At 47.1% G+C, this 17,560-nt stretch overlaps 3 protein-coding genes across 5 annotated transcripts in view; 1 reads left to right on the top strand and 2 right to left on the bottom strand.

Annotated features, from left to right (window-relative positions):
- Positions 1-4,911, top strand: part of ANKRD13A (ankyrin repeat domain 13A) — a 40,290-nt gene extending 35,379 nt beyond the window's left edge. For 2 of the 3 annotated variants that reach the window (XM_002823729.6, XM_009248239.4), the window contains exons 14-15: positions 1,734-1,801; positions 2,832-4,911. In XM_002823729.6, the coding sequence (XP_002823775.1) occupies positions 1,734-1,801; positions 2,832-3,027 (264 nt within the window). In that variant the 3' untranslated portion in view covers positions 3,028-4,911. Of the gene's footprint in view, positions 1-1,733; positions 1,858-2,831 lie in introns of all 3 variants that reach the window. The other variant, XR_008512388.2, reaches the window with a different exon arrangement.
- A 1,728-nt stretch (positions 4,912-6,639) lies between these two features.
- On the bottom strand, positions 6,640-14,069 carry C10H12orf76 (chromosome 10 C12orf76 homolog). Its single transcript, XM_024256692.3, has 2 exons — positions 13,839-14,069; positions 6,640-7,950 (listed from the first exon to the last, which is right to left on the bottom strand). The coding sequence occupies exons 1-2, from the start codon at positions 13,969-13,971 to the stop codon at positions 7,865-7,867; spliced, it is 219 nt and encodes a 72-aa protein (XP_024112460.2). The 5' UTR covers positions 13,972-14,069; the 3' UTR covers positions 6,640-7,864.
- Positions 14,070-15,968: 1,899 nt separating this feature from the next.
- The window catches only part of LOC129047182 (uncharacterized), a 57,091-nt gene continuing 55,499 nt past the window's right edge, over positions 15,969-17,560 (bottom strand). Inside the window, exon 5 of the mRNA XM_063711982.1 lies at positions 15,969-16,153. Within this exon, the coding sequence (XP_063568052.1) occupies positions 15,970-16,153 (184 nt within the window). The 3' untranslated portion in view covers position 15,969. The remainder of the gene's footprint in view (positions 16,154-17,560) is intronic.

Here is a 17,560-nt window from a genome sequence, read left to right on the forward strand (position 1 = left end):
AGAGATCCTCCCACCTCAGCCTCCCAAGTAGCTGGGACTAAAGTCATGCACCACGGTGCCCAGTAGAACAGTTGCCTTTTATTGTCGTATCTGGTTCTCCCTCCATGCCTCACCTACCTGGGACAGTCCAAGGCTTGAGGTCCTCCTCCCCTAACATCAACTCCTTCCATCTGCTTCCTTTTGTGGCTCCTGGCTCTACTAGGGTAGGGTCTGGTCTGCCCCCAGCACCCTCTGGTGTGTCCTGGGTTCCTGCAGTCCATTTATTTGTTAATTGGCTTTTTCTTCCATTCTTCATTCAGATATTTGCAGAGTACCTTCTTTGTGCCAAGCTCTGTGCCAGGTGCTGGGAATTCTCTGGGAAGCAGCGCCTGCCCTCCCAGGGCTGCTGCTTTGAGAACAGTGCTCACACTCCAGCGTCCTCACTGGCTCAAGCTTATGGCTTTCTGGTTCTATTCCTGAGTCTTAGTGCTTGTGTAATGTGAGTCTACCTCCTCCACTTCCTCCTGCCACCACCATGGCCCCATTCCCAGACCCATTCAGTTTTCCGAGCCAGACCCCAAAGCAAGCATGTTCCCTTTGGCAGGCATCCTGGGAGAAGACCCCTGGACATCACCATCAGCCTGGTATGCTTTTCCTTTCCCTATGTAAGTGAGCTTAGCTCCCCCCGCCAACTCCCAAGTAGCTTCATAAACCTTGTTGACCATAAGTTTTAACAAGGGGAGTAGCCAAAGTCAAAGACTACCGATATGGAATTGTGTCTTCTAATCTTGCCCTAGAAGAATTACTGGCTGGGTGCAGTGGCTCATGCCTATAATCCCAGCACTTTGGGAAGCCAGGATGGGAGGACTGATTGAGCCCAGGAGTCTGAGACCAGCCTGGGCAACATAGTGAGATCCTATCTCTACCAAATTTTTTTTTTTTTAATTTTTGAGGCAGTGCAGGGGCTCAGGCTCACTCTTTTGCCCAGGCTGCAGTGCAGGGGCACAATATTGGCTCACTGCAGCGTCTGCCTCCCAGGTTCAAGTGATTCTCATGCCTTACCCTCCCGAGTAGCTGGGATTACAGGTGCGCACCACCAGACCCAGCTAATTTTTGTATTTTTAGTAGAGACGGGGTTTCACCATGTTGTCCAGGCTGATCTCAAACTCCAGACCTCAAGTGATCCACCAGCCTTGCCCTCCCAAAATGCTGGGATTAGAGGTGTGAGCCACCATGCCTAGCCTCTACCAAAAATTTTCAAAAGCCAAGTATGGTGGTGTGCACCTGTATTCCCAACTAGTCAGGAGGCTTAGGTGGGAGGATTTCTTGTGCCCAGGGGTCAAGGCTGCAGTGAGCTATGATCACATCACTACCCTTGAGCCTGGACAACAGAGTGCGACCCTGTCTCTAAAAAAACAAAAACCTGCTTTGGTCGCTTGAACTTTGCCCAAGGTCAGCTGTGTTTTTGCTTTTTGTTGTGTATATCTTCCACGTGGGTTAGCTGTATTTAAGAGATTGATTTTGTACAAAGGATGAGAAGGTTGTGGCTGTGAGTTAGGCTGTGGCATGTTACTACCTCCCACTTAGGTGTTGTTTTTGAGGTAACCCAAGTCCCTGTTAGCTTTTCACACAGCACTATTGATAATGGTCATGGAAAGACTTTTAATTTGGTTCTTGCTGCCATCGTTTCCTTACCAGAATGGCACCAATTTCTCCTAAGATGTATTCATGTCTATCACATTTGTCTTTGCCAGGAACTTTCAGGACCAGCTTCGAATGGAGGGATCAGCCAGACGAACACCTATGACGCCCAGTATGAGAGGTGATTGACTGACGTGACTCTGGAATAAACCAGGGTGGACACAGGCCTGGACACAGGCGAGCAGACGCATGGCACTGTGCATTTGGTCCCCAGGCAGATGTATGGTGCCACATACTGGCAGGAAAGACTAGAAAAAGTAGGCCAGGAGCGGTGGCTCACGCCTGTAATCCCAGCATTTTGGGAGGCCAAGGCGGGCGGATCATGAGGTCAGGAGATTGAGACCATCCTGGCTAACACGGTGAAACCCTGTCTCTACTAAAAAAAAATACAAAAAATTAGCCAGGCATGGTGGCGGGCACCTGTAGTCTCAGCTACTCGGGAGGCTGAGGCAGAATGGCAAACCCAGGAGGCGGAGCTTGCAGTGAGCCGAGATCGCGCCACTGTACTCCAGCCTGGGCGACAGAGCGAGACTCCGTCTCAAAAAAAAAAAAAAGACTAAAGTGTTGGCTCTCTTGCTTCCTCTTGTGGCAGTTACTTATAATAACTCTAGACTCTCAATAGCAAGTTTCCAGGAATGGGTGATAGAATTGCTGACTGGTTCACAGGTCAGTGCCATTGGGGGAAAGGTACTGAGTCAGTCTTTTCTGATTGGTTTGATCTTCTATGAATGATGTATGATCACAGGGCCTAGATGTCCTCAGTGGGAAGTTTATATAATTGTAAAGATAAGGAAGTTTGGAGGAACAGCTCCAGAGATTATGGGAAAAACTGCGAGGATTCATTTTACGAAGACCTATACTTAAGGTGTCTATGAGAGCCTGTTGATGAAGAACCTGAGTTTTGCTTTAAAACAGATCCAAGTTCAATTCCCAGCCCTATCACTTACTTGTTGGGTGGTCTTGGGCAAGAGTGTGGGGTTTCTCACCCGTATACAGCACCTACACCGCCAGTTATGTGGGATTAAATGGCATCATGCATATTAAATGCCTGGCACAGTGTACCCTTGGTAAGCGGTTAAGAAATGTAGTTACTGCTGCCACCATGATGGTGATAGTAGTGACTCTCTCTTTTTATCTGTTTTCCAACCCAGGGCCATCCAGGAGAGCCTCCTCACCAGCACAGAAGGCCTGTGCCCCAGCGCCCTGAGCGAGACAAGCCGTTTTGATAATGACTTGCAGCTAGCCATGGAGCTCTCTGCCAAAGAGCTGGAGGAATGGGAGCTCCGGCTCCAGGAGGAAGAGGCTGAGCTCCAGCAAGTCTTACAGCTGTCACTCACTGATAAATAGACCTTTCAGCCTGTGAGCCTCTGCACAAAGCAGAGGCTGTGGGCTGTCACAGATGCTGTGTCAACCAGGGCCCCAGGGCTGAGGGCCTGCACCTTGCGTGCATGCGGCAGGCAACAACTGCCCCTTCTTTATGCAGAGGTGCAGAACTAGGGACTCCTGGGCCCATCCAGGCCGCTCCCTGGGGTGGAGAAGGGACCAGGGATTGCAGGCCCCATCTCCAGGCTAAGGGGAGGAGAGCATCATCACTTTCCATTAGCTGTATTGGCTTGCAGGTCACATTTTTACTACCAGCTTTAGACAAAACCCCAATCCCCGCAGGTTTGTAGATAAATTTTTATCAAGGAGTGATAACAAGACAAGTTATTGCAGAGTCAGGGTGCTTTTATATATGAGAGCAGCAGCCGCCTTCGTGAAGTGTGGTCTATGAGAATTGGAGACACTTCTTTACTGTTCACCAAAGAAATGGGTAATCTGTGCTGATCTCCTTATTTTTACCTTTTTACAGGGTTTCTAGGACATTGTCATTATTCTTCTCCATCTCTATCTGATTCCATTCCTTCCACACCCAGCTAAAGTTAGAGGAGATACATATAGAATCTATTTTAGATTATTGTTAACTATTTGCATCAAATTAAGATACACAAATGGCCATGGATGTTGCCTTAGCCTTAAACATTACTAATAGTTTCACATCACCTCACTGCATGCATCGAAGGATCTGATTTGAATTTGTAAAGGCAATTCTTTTGAGAGCAGGATTCTCCAGGCTAAATCAAAGGCAGCTAATCCTGTCCCTGAAAGAGCAGCTAGGGGAACCTGAGGCTTGTTCTTGAAGTGGGCAAGCTGGCCAAAATATTGGAACACACAGAACCAAACCAGGTGTGTTCTACACCTGCACGAGTGAAGGATTTCCACGTAGACACCTAGGAAGAGCCCACTGCATGCCCTAGACTCACTCCAGAGGAAGGATTGATTTGCAACCAGAAAGGAGCTGAAAACCAGGGAGCTCCATGGCTCTTCATTCAAAAGGGAAAATAATGATTTCACGTTGCTTTTTAGAGTTCAAATCAACATCTTTCTGGATAAATCTATTTTTTAACAATATTTTTATTATTTGTAAAAGATATAAAAACAACTCCCATCAGTAGCAATACAAGGTTATACATTTTAACCAGATTTTCTCAGGCCTTTTTTGGATACCTTTAGTAGTTAACTCTCTTTTGTCAGACCCTCTTGTAAATAACCATCGCACAACATACAGAACCCTGGGGAATACAGCCAAGGGCACTGCTCACTGTGGCCCGTGTATTCATTCCCACAGGCTGCACTGAAATAACCTGGTAAACAATACCCTCCTCCATTTTGCATCTATTTCTTCTGTTGTGCTTCTTTGGGGATAGGAAGAGAAACATAACTACTGTTCCAGGTAACGTCTGTATCATACAGTTAGTGTTGCCAGTGAAACGTTCCCAGATACAAAGAATTGTGCTTTTAATTAGATTTCACCATCTGCTTTTTTTTTTTTTTTTTTTTTTTGTCATTGTCTGACCAAAATTCCTTCTGCACACGAGGCCAGTATAGGCAACGTCACATTTGTTTCAAATATGCAATGTGGCATTTTGTTTACTTTGCATTTACCATGAGCAAAGATACTTCTTGGAATGGCTGCAGTGAGGCCGTGTCATTGGCTCACAAAGGTGACTCATAGGTAATTTCTGTGTTTGCATTCCATTGCTCTGCTCCCTAAGGTCCTTGACTTTCTCCCCAGGAATTCACTTAAAAAGGGACTGAGCATTGTGTCAACCTGTTGCAGCGTTTTTCATATATGTGTTCACTCTAAAAATGCAAATAAAGACTGCTTCCTTAGAGGGTGCGCATACAATATTCCAGTCTTTGAGTCTTTTTCCTTTTCAGTTTTTTCTAGTCACTGGATGTACCCACACTTCCTGTTATGTATGTCAGTAGAACATTAGAATGCCTCACATCGCTCAGTTCATCACTGCAAAGGTGGCATGCTCCTCCCAGCCTTCCTGCCCAGGTTAACAAGCCCCATGCTGCTCGTTTCAAATGGCAACTAAAAGCAAGCCAGTGTTGGGCTGTTCTGACACCTCTGTGGTCCTCCTGGAGGGGAACTGGCTCTTGTGGGGTAAAGGAAGCCCAGCCAACATCAAAGCTCTGCATCAATGCTATCCCCTGAAGCCAAGTGCTTTGTGAGGCTGTTCCTAGAAGTCCAGATGATAAGGCTTCTAAACTCTTCCTGTATCTAAATAAGCTGGTATTAAAAACAACAAAGGCAGTGGCCAGTAGAAATGTATGGGTTCCAGAAATGAGGCTGTATTTCTGGGAAGATGTAAAGGAGCTGCTTTGCTTTTAGGGGAAAGTAGATATCAATACTTTGAAGCCACAAGGACACTATGAAGAAAACCATTACTCTTTCAGGTCAAGAGGTGCAATCACTATGGATTATTTAAAAACTGAAAAGCTAAGTTTGAGTGGCCCAATATCAGCAGAAAGTGGTTTTTTTTGTTGTTTTTTTTGTTTTTTTCCTGAGACGGAGTTTCGCTCTTGTTGCCCAGGCTGGAGTGCAATGGCGCGATCTTGGCTCACTGCAACCTCTGCCTCCCGGGTTCAAGCGATTCTCCTGCCTCAGCCTCCCGAGTAGCTGGGATTACAGGCATGTGCCACCATGCCTGGCTTATTTTTGTATTTTTAGTGGAGACGGGGTTTCGCCACGTTGGCCAGGCTGGTCTCAAACTCCTGACCTCAGGTGATCCACCCACCTCGGCCTCCCAAAGTGCTGAGACTACAGGTGTGAGCCACCGCACCCGGCCAGAAACTTTAATTGAGCAACTTCTGCACGTTAGACACTGCTAGGAACTAAGTTCCTAAGGCACTCTGCTCTATAAACAAGCTTGTCACACTACATAAACGTGGCATGTCAAGGAAGTGGAAGTCTGCTCTAAATAATGACAGGAAAGGGAAACTGCCATAACTGCCAGCTTGGTCGCAGTCTCCTGCTGACCACAAATGACATCAAGGAAGATGAACTGGATGTGGAGATTTCAAGTGATTCAGTGGTACAGTGAGTGATGAAGTTCAAAGTACCACCTAGGCCTCTTTAGAAATATGTGTAGGTTTAAGCCTGAGGTCCAGGTGGAAAAAAATACAACATGCTGATATGACTCCACAGCCACTAAATCATAGGCAGCACTAGGAGACTTCTTATCTCAACTTTAGGCCAGGCGCAGTGGCTCAGGCCTGTAATCCCAGCACTTTGGGAGGCCAAGGCAGGCGGATCACCTGAGGTCAGGAGTTTGAGACCAGCCTGGCCAACATGGTGAAACCTCATCTCTACTAAAAATACAAAAAAATTAGCCAGGCGTGGTGGCTCATGCCTGTAATCCCGGCTACTCTGGAGGCCGAGGCAGGAGACTCACTTGAACCCGGGAGGTGGAGGCGGCAGTGAGCCGACACCGCACCATTACACTCTAGCCTGGGCAACAGGAACCAAACTCCATCTCAAAAAAAAAATTTCACTTCACAGAGCTTCTTTAAGTGATTAGATCAAATTCAGACACACACCTGCATTTCAAACACTTGGGAAACAACTGGTGGAGTAAAACAATATATAGGATTTTACTTTAGTTTTAATTGACATTTTGCTCAAAAGCAAAGAACAGTGAACATTTCAATGGTTCAGTGTTACAAGATTACAAACAAAATCCTTCAGTTAAACAGTTAACAGTATCCTACTTCGGTTACTTCACATTAAATGCAGGTTGTTAAAATCAGTGCTGTGCTTGAACACAAAATAAGCATTTCAATTTAATAACAAAATTAAACCTAGCACCTTGAAATAAATATTGACGACAGCTTTATAAGTATGAAAGTATCATTTCAATAGGAGGAAAAAATCCAGTTCAACAACAGTGGAAACTAATAGCAGCATTTTCAAAGCTGAGATGAAATTTGTGTAAACACACACTGGCCCGCACAGTGGACATGCACTTCTGTTGGCTGGGCCCTCCCCACCCAGGGATGAACAGAGTGCCCACTGAGCCTTTTACATTCCAAATCTGGAAAGCTACCTCAAGTTTCAGACCGTGGGCTAGAAAGATTCAAATGCAGGGCAAGGGAGATCAATGTATTTAAGCAGGATGGGGTCCTTTTTGTAACAGGCCAACCTGGTAACATTTCCAGTCCAACTTCAGAGCATTCCAGGCCAAAGGTGCATATAGTAACAGGTCTACCTGATGTGACCCTGACTTCAGGGGGAGCACCTGAGTGCAGGGCAGGATGCAGATGAGGAACGAGGGCCCAAGTTCCCCACAGCTGACACCACTTTGCAACCAGCGCATTCTAGGCCAACTCAGGTAAGATTAAAAAAAAAAAAAAATCTGTGATTCTTAACCCACTGTAACCAAATGGTTCTTAAATATGGAATGTCTGCATGGTAAGTCTCCCTCTTAATCACATTTTCAAGCATTAATGATGAGTTCTTTACAGTGAGTTCATACAGGCACTCAAAAGTTTACCATGTTTTCTTTCTCATGAACACTCCATCTTTACACTGACCTTTGGAGCTTTCAGGTCTTACTTTTAACAAGTACAGTCAGAAACACTGAGAAGCAGACTCAGGGGCCAATTATTTGCACTACAGTGTTAGGAAAAAATAATTTCTAGTACATGTTTTCTTCTAATTCATTTAGCGTTTACCAACTGTCCAGACCAAAGGTCATTTCCAAGTAGGAAAGTTTTGATTCCAACTTCTCCACTGGCCTGTGTGCAACACAACTTATCCTATTCCCAAATACTCATTGAAGAACTTGTCTGGCTGTCACCGACGCCGAATGGGCTTGTAGACACAAAATGCCATAAGGATGACAGTCACCAGCAGGATGCTGAAAATGGTTCCCATCAACACTGCAAAGGGAAAACAGGTTACTTCCTAATGGCAGCTCCAGGTTAGGCAATTCATCCATTCACTGCCAACGATTTATCAAATGCCACTTGCTGCCAGGCATTATGTCAAGTGCTGTGCAAACAGCTGTAAACAGATCCTCTCTCCAGTTGTCTCTATGTATAGTTGGGGGAGAAACAAACAGATGAGAGCATTTCACATAGCTTGATATACCGTGAAAAAAAAAACAGTAACATGCTAGGGATGGAGACAGGGTGGGCAGCAAGAAGGGGGGACGGTCAGGAAGCATCCGAGGAGGAGACTCACAAACTGAGACAGGCCGAGTGTGGTGGCTCGTGTCTGTAATCTCAGCACTTTGGGAGGCCTAGGTGGGTGGATCACTTGAGGTCAGGAGTTCGAGACCAGCCTGGCCAACATGGTGAAACCCCGTCTCTACTAAAAATACAAAAATTGGCCAGGTGTGGTGGCATGAGCCTGTAGTCCCAGCTACTCAGGAGGCTGAGGCAGGAGAATCGCTTGAACCCGAGAGGCGGAGGTTACAGTGAGCCGAGATTGCGCCACTAAGCGACAGAGTGAGACTCCATCTCAAAAACAAAAAACAAAAAAGCTGAGACCTTACGAGTGAGGCTCTGCAGGGAGTGTGCTGCAGGCCCATGGATCAGCTAAGGAAGGGCCTTGAGGCCAGTATAAGCCCAACACACTCAGTGAACAGAAGGGAAGCAACCAGGCAAGGACTGCAGGAAGAGAGGCAGGAAATCAGGCCAGAGAGGAAGGCTGGGGCCGGTCTGTGCAGGGCCTTGGAGACCATGAAGGAAACATGGATTTTAAGTTTAAAGAGAAGCCACTAGGGGGCTGTAGGCAAAGGAATGACATCATCTGATTTAGTTGGAAAAAAAAAAGATTCCTCTGGCTTTTGTGTGGAGAATTGTTCAACTATAGGGGGGCAAGAGAGCAGGATGCCCAACTATGCCTTTAAAGCCATTAATAAAAATCTGGAGATTCAATAAAGTATTTCAGTCTCAAGATGAGTCTTGACAGGGCCTTTTGAGCAAAGAAGCAACTAACTCACAAATCTGCTATGTTTGGCCGGGTGCGGTGGCTCATCCCTGTAATCCCAGCACTTTGGGAGGCCGAGGAGGGCGGATCACGAGGTCAGGAGTTCGAGACCAGCCTGGCCAATATGGTGAAACCATGTCTCTACTAAAAATACAAAAAAATTAGCCAGGTGTGGTGGTGTGCGCCTGTAGTCCCAGCTACTCAGGAGGCTGAGGCAGGAGAATTGCTTGAACCCAGGAGGCAGAGGTTGCAGTGAGCCAAGATTATGCCACTACACTCCAGCCTGGGCAATAGAGGGAGACTCTGTCTCAAAAAAAAACAAAACAAAAACAAAAACAAAACTGTTAAGTTTTTAAGACTAAATTTCACATCTGAAATTTTCAAGGTGCTCAGGTGAGAAATGGGAACTACAGCTGATTACTCAGGTTGAGCCCTGGTGATACAGGATAAGGACCTGGGCTTTAAACTACTACATAACAAAAAAGAAAAAATAAATAAAGAAAAAAATAAACTAGCATAACCAGCAACCTGTCAGAGGTTTATTCAATAGCAGCAGTGATACGCAATCTTGTTTCTGTGACTATCTCAGCGATCTTGGGAAGCATTCAAAACAAGCAAATGTATACTGGTGTGTGTTTGTAGGGATGTGGGCCCATCCCAGGTTCCAGCTAGGGCCTAACCATGGTTGTTCTTCAGTCTCATTACTGTTCCTTTGAAAACCAAGATTTAGCCAGGCAAGGTGGCTCATGCCTGCAATCCCAGCACTTTGGGAGGCCAAGGCAGGCAGATCATGAGGTCAGGAGTTCGAGACCAGCCTGGCCAACATGGTGAAACCCCGTCTGTACTAAAAATACAAAAATTAGCTGGACATGGTGGCGGGCGCCTGTAATCCCAGCTACTCAGGGGGCTGAGGCAGGAGAACCGCTTGAACCCCAGAGGCGGAGGTTGCAGCGAGCCGAGATCGCACCATTGCACTCCAGCCTGGGCGACAGAGTGAGACTCTGTCAAAAAAAAAAAAAAAGAAAAACCAAGATTTGACCATAGTTTTATTTAAATCAGTAACTTTGTAGTATCTGTGACCGCCCCCCCCCACACACACACCCTCTACGCTTAAACCGATTATTATTTTAAAACCGACTATACAGAAAAATCAGGCCAGGTGCAGTGGCTCACGCCTGTAATCCCAGCACTTTGGGAGGCCAAGGCAAGCAGATCACCTGAGGTCGGGAGTTCGAGACCAGCCTGACCAACATGGAGAAACCCCGTCTCTACTGAAAATACAAAATTAGCTAGGCGTGGTGGTACATGCCTGTAACCCCAGCTACTTGGGAGGCTGAGGCAGGAGAATTTCTTGAACCCGGGAGGCAGAGGTTGCGGTGAGCCAAGATCATGCCACTGCACTCCAGCCTGGGCAACAAGAGCGAAACTCCATCTCAAAAAAAAAAGAAAAGAAAATTCATCCTTTTTTGGTGAGTGAGGGGGAAGAAGGAAGGAGAAGGTGACAAAGACAGCATGTCATAACTCCAAAGGCCAGAAGTAATTTTAAGATCTTTGTCAAACAAAATCTCCAACCTACGTGAACTAAATGTCATGTCTTAAAATAGCCCTTGTTAACTGAATACCTGCCCTAATTTTCAAAAGTCCTGAATTCTGAGTTTCTATGGTTTGGACTACAATTGGATTTAAAGTTGTCTTATTCCATTTAAATAAACCATTTTCTTGCATCTCGCATTTTGGAAGAACTCTAAAAAAAATTTAAAACTCCCGACCGTGCACAGCAGCTCAAGCCTGTAATCCCAGTGAGAGGCCAAGGCGGGTGGATCACAAGGTCAGGAGATCGAGACCACTCTGGCTAACATGGTGAAACCCCATCTCTACTCAATATACAAAAATTAGCTGGGCATGGCGGCAGGCACCTGTAATCCCAGCTACTCAGGAGGCTGAGGCAGGAGAATCACCTGAACCAGGGAGTCGGGGGTTGCAGTGAGCCAAGATCGCGCCACTGCACTCCAGCCTGGCAACAGAGCGAGACTCCATCTCAAAAAAATAAAAAATAAAAACAAAAAACTTAAAACTCCCAAAGCAGGAATGCAGAAGATTGGAATTGGGGAATGGAAATCTACCTTTAAAAAATAAAAAAGGCCAGGCGCAGTGGCTCACACCTGTAATGCCAGCACTTTGGGAGGCCGAGATGGGCAGATCACTTGAGATCAAGACTTCGAGACAAGCCTGGCCAACATGGAGAAACCCTCTCTGTACTAAAATTACAAACATTAGCTGGGCACGGTGGTGGGTGCCTGTAATCCCAGCTACTTGGGAGGCTGAGGCAAGAGAATCACTTGAACCTAGGAGGTGGAGGTTGCAGTGAACCAAGATCATGCCATTGCACTCCAGATTGGGTGACAGAGTGAGACTCCGTATAAAAAAATAATAATAAAAATAAAATTTAAAAAGGAGCTTAAAACCATGAGTTGTTAGGTACACAATGGCCATGCATTTGGGGCCTGATCAATTCTTCCACTCGCCATCTTTTCACTTCTCCCTACACTTTGCATGCAGTGACAGTTGCCTGAATGGCAGGCCCAGGCAGAACCTTAAAAGAATGTTTTAGGGCGGGCGTGGTGGCTCACACCTGTAATCCCAGCACTTTGGGAGGCCGAAGTGGGCAGTTCATGAGGTCAAGAGATCGAGACCATCCTGGCCAACATGGTGAAACCCCATCTCTACTAAAAATACAAAAATTACCTGGGCGTGGTGGCACACGCCTGTGGTCCCAGCTACTCAAGAGGCTGAGGCAGGATAATTGCTTGAACCCAGGAGGTGGAGGTTGCAGTGAGCTGAGACGTGCCGCACCACTGCACTCCAGCCTTGGCAACGAGAGCAAAACTCCGTCTCAAAAAAATAAATACCAACTGTACAGAACTGTCTAGGACAGCATTTCTCAAACTATCTATGGCAAAGGAGTAGTTTTTATAATTTCTAGTCTGTCCCAGACCACTACATAGCCCTACTGTGCAAGACTAATAACCAGTTCCCTTCATCTGCAAAGCATTCCAGTTCAGAGACACCTAGAACTGGTCTCTAAGTGCTTGGATGTTGCAACAATGTCAAACTGTTAAGTTTCCAAACACTCTCAATTTCTGTAGTCATCTCTTTGCAGATAACATAGTTTGCAGACTCTCATTGGTCTGCAGACTACCCTTTGAGTAGTACTGTTCCACAGCAGTGGGTCTCCAATGGGGATTTGGCATCCCATGGACATTTGGCAATGTCTGCAGAGATTTTGACTATCTTGATTAGGAGTAGGGGGTGCTACTGGTATCTAAAGGCTGGGGATGCCGCCAAACTTCTTACAGTGTTTAGGATAGCCCCCCTACTGCCCCTCACCCCCGAAATCATTTATCCAACATGTCGTAATATCCAGGTTGAGAAACCCTGTTGTGAAGGATCGAGTGGGATAATGTGTGGAAACTATTTAGTAGAGTGCTAGGTACACAGTAAGTCGTCAACACATGGCAGACACTGAGTTCATGTAGAGTCAAGATAATCCAAAATGATACTAATAGCCACTTTGTAGACATACAGATGTACCAAGGAGATACAGTGAGAAGGGAAGACTTTGGCGAGGGGCAGATTTATTGCGAAGTTTGCCAAGCTTTAAGTTCCAGAACTCCTTCCAAAGCCAAAGCCATGTACACACACGTATTTATGCAGTGTGTGTGTGTGTGTGTGTGTGTTGAAGATATCCTCCCACAACTTACGTTTCAAGCCCCCAAACAGGTTCTAGTATTGGCCTCATCATTTCCTAGCTATGTAACTTTGGGCAAATCACTTCACTTCTCTGAGTTTCATTTTCCTTATCTGAAAAATAGAGCTGCAACATCAGGTGTGGTGGCTCACGCTTGTAATCCCAACACTTTGGGAGGTCGAGGCAGGAGGATGGCTTGAGCCCAAGAGTTCGAGACCCCCATCTCTACAAAAAGTAAACAACAACAAAAAAATGAGCCAGGTGTGGTGGTGCATGCCTGTAGTCCCAGCTACTCGCCCGTGATGCTGAGGTGGGAGGATCACTTAAACCCAGGAGGCCGAGGCTGCAGTGAGCCAAGATCGTGCCACAGCACTCCAGCCTGGGTGACAGAGGAGACACTATTGCAAAAGAAAAAAAAAAGGGCTGCAAACCGTACATTTCTCATTAAGTTATTGTAAGGCTCAAATGAATTCGCGTATACAAAGTGCGTAGCACAAGACATGGGATGTAGGAAATGCTCAAAAACTGTTACCATTTTTGCAATAAATACTGGCTCCTCTGGGAAAGAAGAGGGGTGGGGTAAATGATGTGCCTTGTTGTCTAGCCTGAGCCCACATAGCCAGAGAGGAGAGGACCCAGAATGAGACCCAGGTCTCCCGATTGCAGTTCATTCGTGGGCAAGCAGTACATATTGAGAGCTTACTGGACACCATGCCAGGCTCGAGACCAGCCTGGCCAACATAGTGAAACCCCATCTCTACTAAAAATACAAAAATTAGCCAGGTGTGGTGGTGTGCGCCTGTAATCCCAGCTACTCGGCAGGCTGAGACAGGAGAATTGCTTGAACCTGGGAGGCGAAGGTTCTGGCACATATTGAGCACTTGCTGAGAGGTAAAGCTCAGGCCTTCTGCCCCAGGCTTTTGGAGAGGGAGTCTCGGGGCCCCCTGAGGGGCCTCACCTGCACCCCCCGCACTCACCCATCTCCCCACTCTATCCCCTGTCCGCTCCGTACGTGCCCGGCTCCAGCACCCGCAGCAGTGAAAGCTCAGGCACTACCCGCCGCCCGCCAGCCCGAGGGCCGCTCACCCAGGTTCTGCCCGCGCAGCACCGCGTACGGCCGGCTCCGCTCCAGCGGATCCACGGGGCTCGGGGCCTCTGCCTCCCCAACCAGCAGGCTGCAGAGGCCAAGGCACAGCCACGGTAACGCTGGACGCAGCATCTTCCCCAGCCCTGCAGAAGCAGAGAGGCCACTTCCGTCGCAAGCCCTGCCTCTGTCTCCTCCCAGGTCTCTCTGCGTCGCTGCCACCGCCCTTAGGGCGCGCGTCGTTGCCACGGTAACTGTGCGTCCTGGTCTAAGTTCCGCTTCTGCCTAAGATTTGTTCCGGATTAACGTTCCTGAATAACCAATGTTTCCCCCGGACCAACTTTCCGTTCAGATCAACTTTCCGTCTGTGCCAACGTTCGCCGCGATTACCTTTCTGCTGTGGTTAGCGTTCCCTCATCCACTGGGGTCGAGGTCTTGTAGGTCCATTTGGGGCCTATTGAAGATTTTTTACGAATCCATGCGTTTTCTTATTAAACCTTCATTACGGGCCTGGAAGATAGATACTGTGTTTCTATAGTACAAATGCCATCTTCTCAGGGAGCCCTTGCCCAGACATCCTTTTCTAAAATTGCAACCCTCCCTTTCCCTTAATGTACATTCTCCCTACCTTCGTTCTCTTCCATTCCCCCCACATTCACTTTAGACTCATCACCATTTACCTTATACATTTAACATACATTTGATGATTTTCTGAGGACCTGCTCCGCCCTAGCATGTGAAGTCCACAAGCACAGCAATTTTGTTCTTGCTCTCTGCTCTGTCCCAGAGACTGAGGGGAGAGAGAGACCCTCTCATATTGTTTTATACTCAGTACCTGTTTTAAGAAGAAACAACAAGGAAGTAAAACCAAAGACAGGCAGCCCGGTGCCAGGCCCGAAACCAGGCCTGGGCCTGCCTGGCCTAAACCCAGTAGCTAAAAATCAGCTCATAACTTAGAAATCGATGTTATTCATAGATTCCAGACATTGTACAGAAGAACGTTGTGAAACGTTCCCTGCCCTGTTCTGTTTCTCTCTTACCACTGGTGCATGCAGCCCCTGTCACGTACCACCTGCTTGCTCAAATCAATCACGACCCTTTCATGTGAAATCTTTAGTGCTGTGAGCCCTTAAAAGGGACAGAAATTGTGCATTCAGGGAGCTCGGATTTTAAGGCAGTAGCTTGCCAATGCTCCCAGCTGAATAAAGCCCTTCCTTCTACAACTTGGTGTCTGAGAGGTTTTGTCTGCGGCTTGTCCTGCTACAAGACTAGAAGAGTAGCATATTATATTCAGTAACTGTTTGCTGAATACACGAGGGAATTGAGCTAAGTGTTTGGCCCAACGCTGCACACACAAAGTGGCAGAGCTGGAATTTGACCCAAGCGTAGTTTTGAATCTGGAGGCTTTACCACCTCACACATTGCCTCACTTCCTGAAGGTTTGATTTGTAGTGGGATTAGTATCATTTACCTCACAATGGATGTGCAATACAAATGTCAGAGGCGTGTGAACCAGAGCAACTCCATCTTAAATAGGAGCTGGGTAAAATGAGGCTGAAACCTACTGGGCTGAATTCCCAGACGGTTAAGGCATTCTAAGTCACAGGATGATATAGGAGGTCAGCACAAAATACAGGTCATAAAAACCTTGCTGATAAAACAGGTTGCAGTAAAGGAGCCTGCTATAACCCACCAAAACCAAAATGGCGACAAGAGTGACCCCTGGTCGTCCTCACTGCTACACTCCCAGCAGCGCCATGACAGTTTACAAATGCCATGGTAATGTCAGGAAGTTACCCTATATGGTCTAAAAGGGGGAGGCATGAATAATCTACCCCTCATTTAGCATATCTTCAAGAAATAATCATAAAAATGCCTAACCAGCAGCCCTCGGGGCTGCTCTGTCTATGGAGTAGCCATTCTTTTATTCCACTACTTTATTAATAAACTTGCTTTCACTTTGCACTGTGGACTTGCCCTGAATTCTTTCTTGCACTAGATCCAAGAACCCTCTCTTGGGGTCTGGATCGGGACCCTTTTCCTGTAACGTATTTCTGGCAACCACAGAAGGGACTATAGTGCAGAAACCTGACCCAATGGCTACCTTTGGGTAAGTGTTGGGGTCTGTTAACACTACCAGGTGTTTGCCTGCAAAGGGAAGGTGTAATCTGCCGTGTTAAAGACACTGTGCACCAACTTCTTCATTTCTTTCTCCACGATCTCCTCTTTCACTTCTGCTATCCTTTTCACCTTGCTGTGCACAGAACTGATGACACGCTCTTTCCACTGGTACAGCTTGCCACTCACCAGAGCAAAGCTAAATGGCAGGCACAGGAAAGCATCAATGGGAGGCATAGCACAGTGGGTTGGGAGGCAGGCTCTGCAGGCCACTTCCGTTCCAATCCTAGCTCTGCTGCATGATTTGCTTCCGTGTGACTCGTTTTCCCTCTCTGCACAATGGGAAGCATAGTCATACCTGCCTCATGAATTGTGAGGATCAAATGATATATGTCTGCAAACTCCTTTGCCCAGTATCTGGCACATACTGAGCACTTGCTATAGGAAAGCTGCTGCCCCCAATCTCATTTTTTTTTTTTAATGGAATCTCGCTCTGTCACCCAGGCTGGAGTGCAGTGGTGTGATCTTGACTCACCGCAACCTCCACCCCCTAGGTTGAAGCGATTCTCCTGCCTCAGCATTCTGAGTAGCTGGGATTACAGGCGCATGCCACCACGCCCGGCTAATTTTTGTATTTTTAGTAGAGACAGGATTTCACCATGTTGGGCAGGCTGGTCTCGAACTTCTGACCTTGTGATCTGCCTGCCTTGGCCTTCCAAAGTGTTGGGATTACAGGTGTGAGCCACCATGCCTGGCCCCCAATCCCATTCTTTAACATTGCCTAACATGGACCCTCATAGATAGGACAGCTTCTCAAGTCATAAAGTCACACTCCAGTGGGTTCACCAGCTTGCACCTTCCAGTCAAAGGCTGTGTCTGGTGCATTTTCAGAAATACCCACCTGCTTTATCAATAACATTGAAAATGGCAGCTACTCTTTTTTTTTTTTTTTTTTTGAGATGGAGTCTCACTCTGTCACGCAGGCCGGAGTGCAGTGCAAGCTCCACCTCCTGGGTTCACGCCATTCTCCTGCCTCAGCCTCTCAAGTAGCTGGGACTACAGGTGCCCGCCACCACGCCTGGCTAATTTTTTGTATTTTTTTTAGTAGAGATGGGGTTTCACCATGTTGGCCAGGATGGTCTCGATCTCCTGACCTCGTGATCCGCCCGCCTTGGCCTCCCAAAGTGCTGGCATTACAGGTGTGAGCCACCGTGCCTGGCCTTCTTTTTTTTTTTTTTTTTTTTTTTTGAGACGGAGTCTCGCTCTGTTGCCCAGGCTGCAGTGTAGTGGCACAATCATAGCTCACTGCAGCCTCCAACTCCTCAGCTCAAGTTGATCCTCCCACCTCAGCCTCCTGAGTAGCTGGAACTACAGGTGTGTACCACCACGCCTGGCTAATTTCTACTATTTTTTCTAGAAACAGGGGGTCTCTTGATGTTGCCCAGGCTGGTCTCCAACTCTTGGCCTCAAGCGATTCTCCACCTCAGCCTCCCAAAATGTTGTGGTTACAGGTGTGAGCCACCACACCAGGCTGCAGGAGCTACTCTTTATTGGGCACTTGATACATGCCAAGTGCTCTACATGCAACATCCCCTTTAATCCTCAC

Source organism: Pongo abelii, chromosome 10, assembly GCF_028885655.2.
Source record: "Pongo abelii isolate AG06213 chromosome 10, NHGRI_mPonAbe1-v2.0_pri, whole genome shotgun sequence".
In the NCBI taxonomy this organism is placed as follows: Eukaryota; Metazoa; Chordata; class Mammalia; order Primates; family Hominidae; genus Pongo; species Pongo abelii.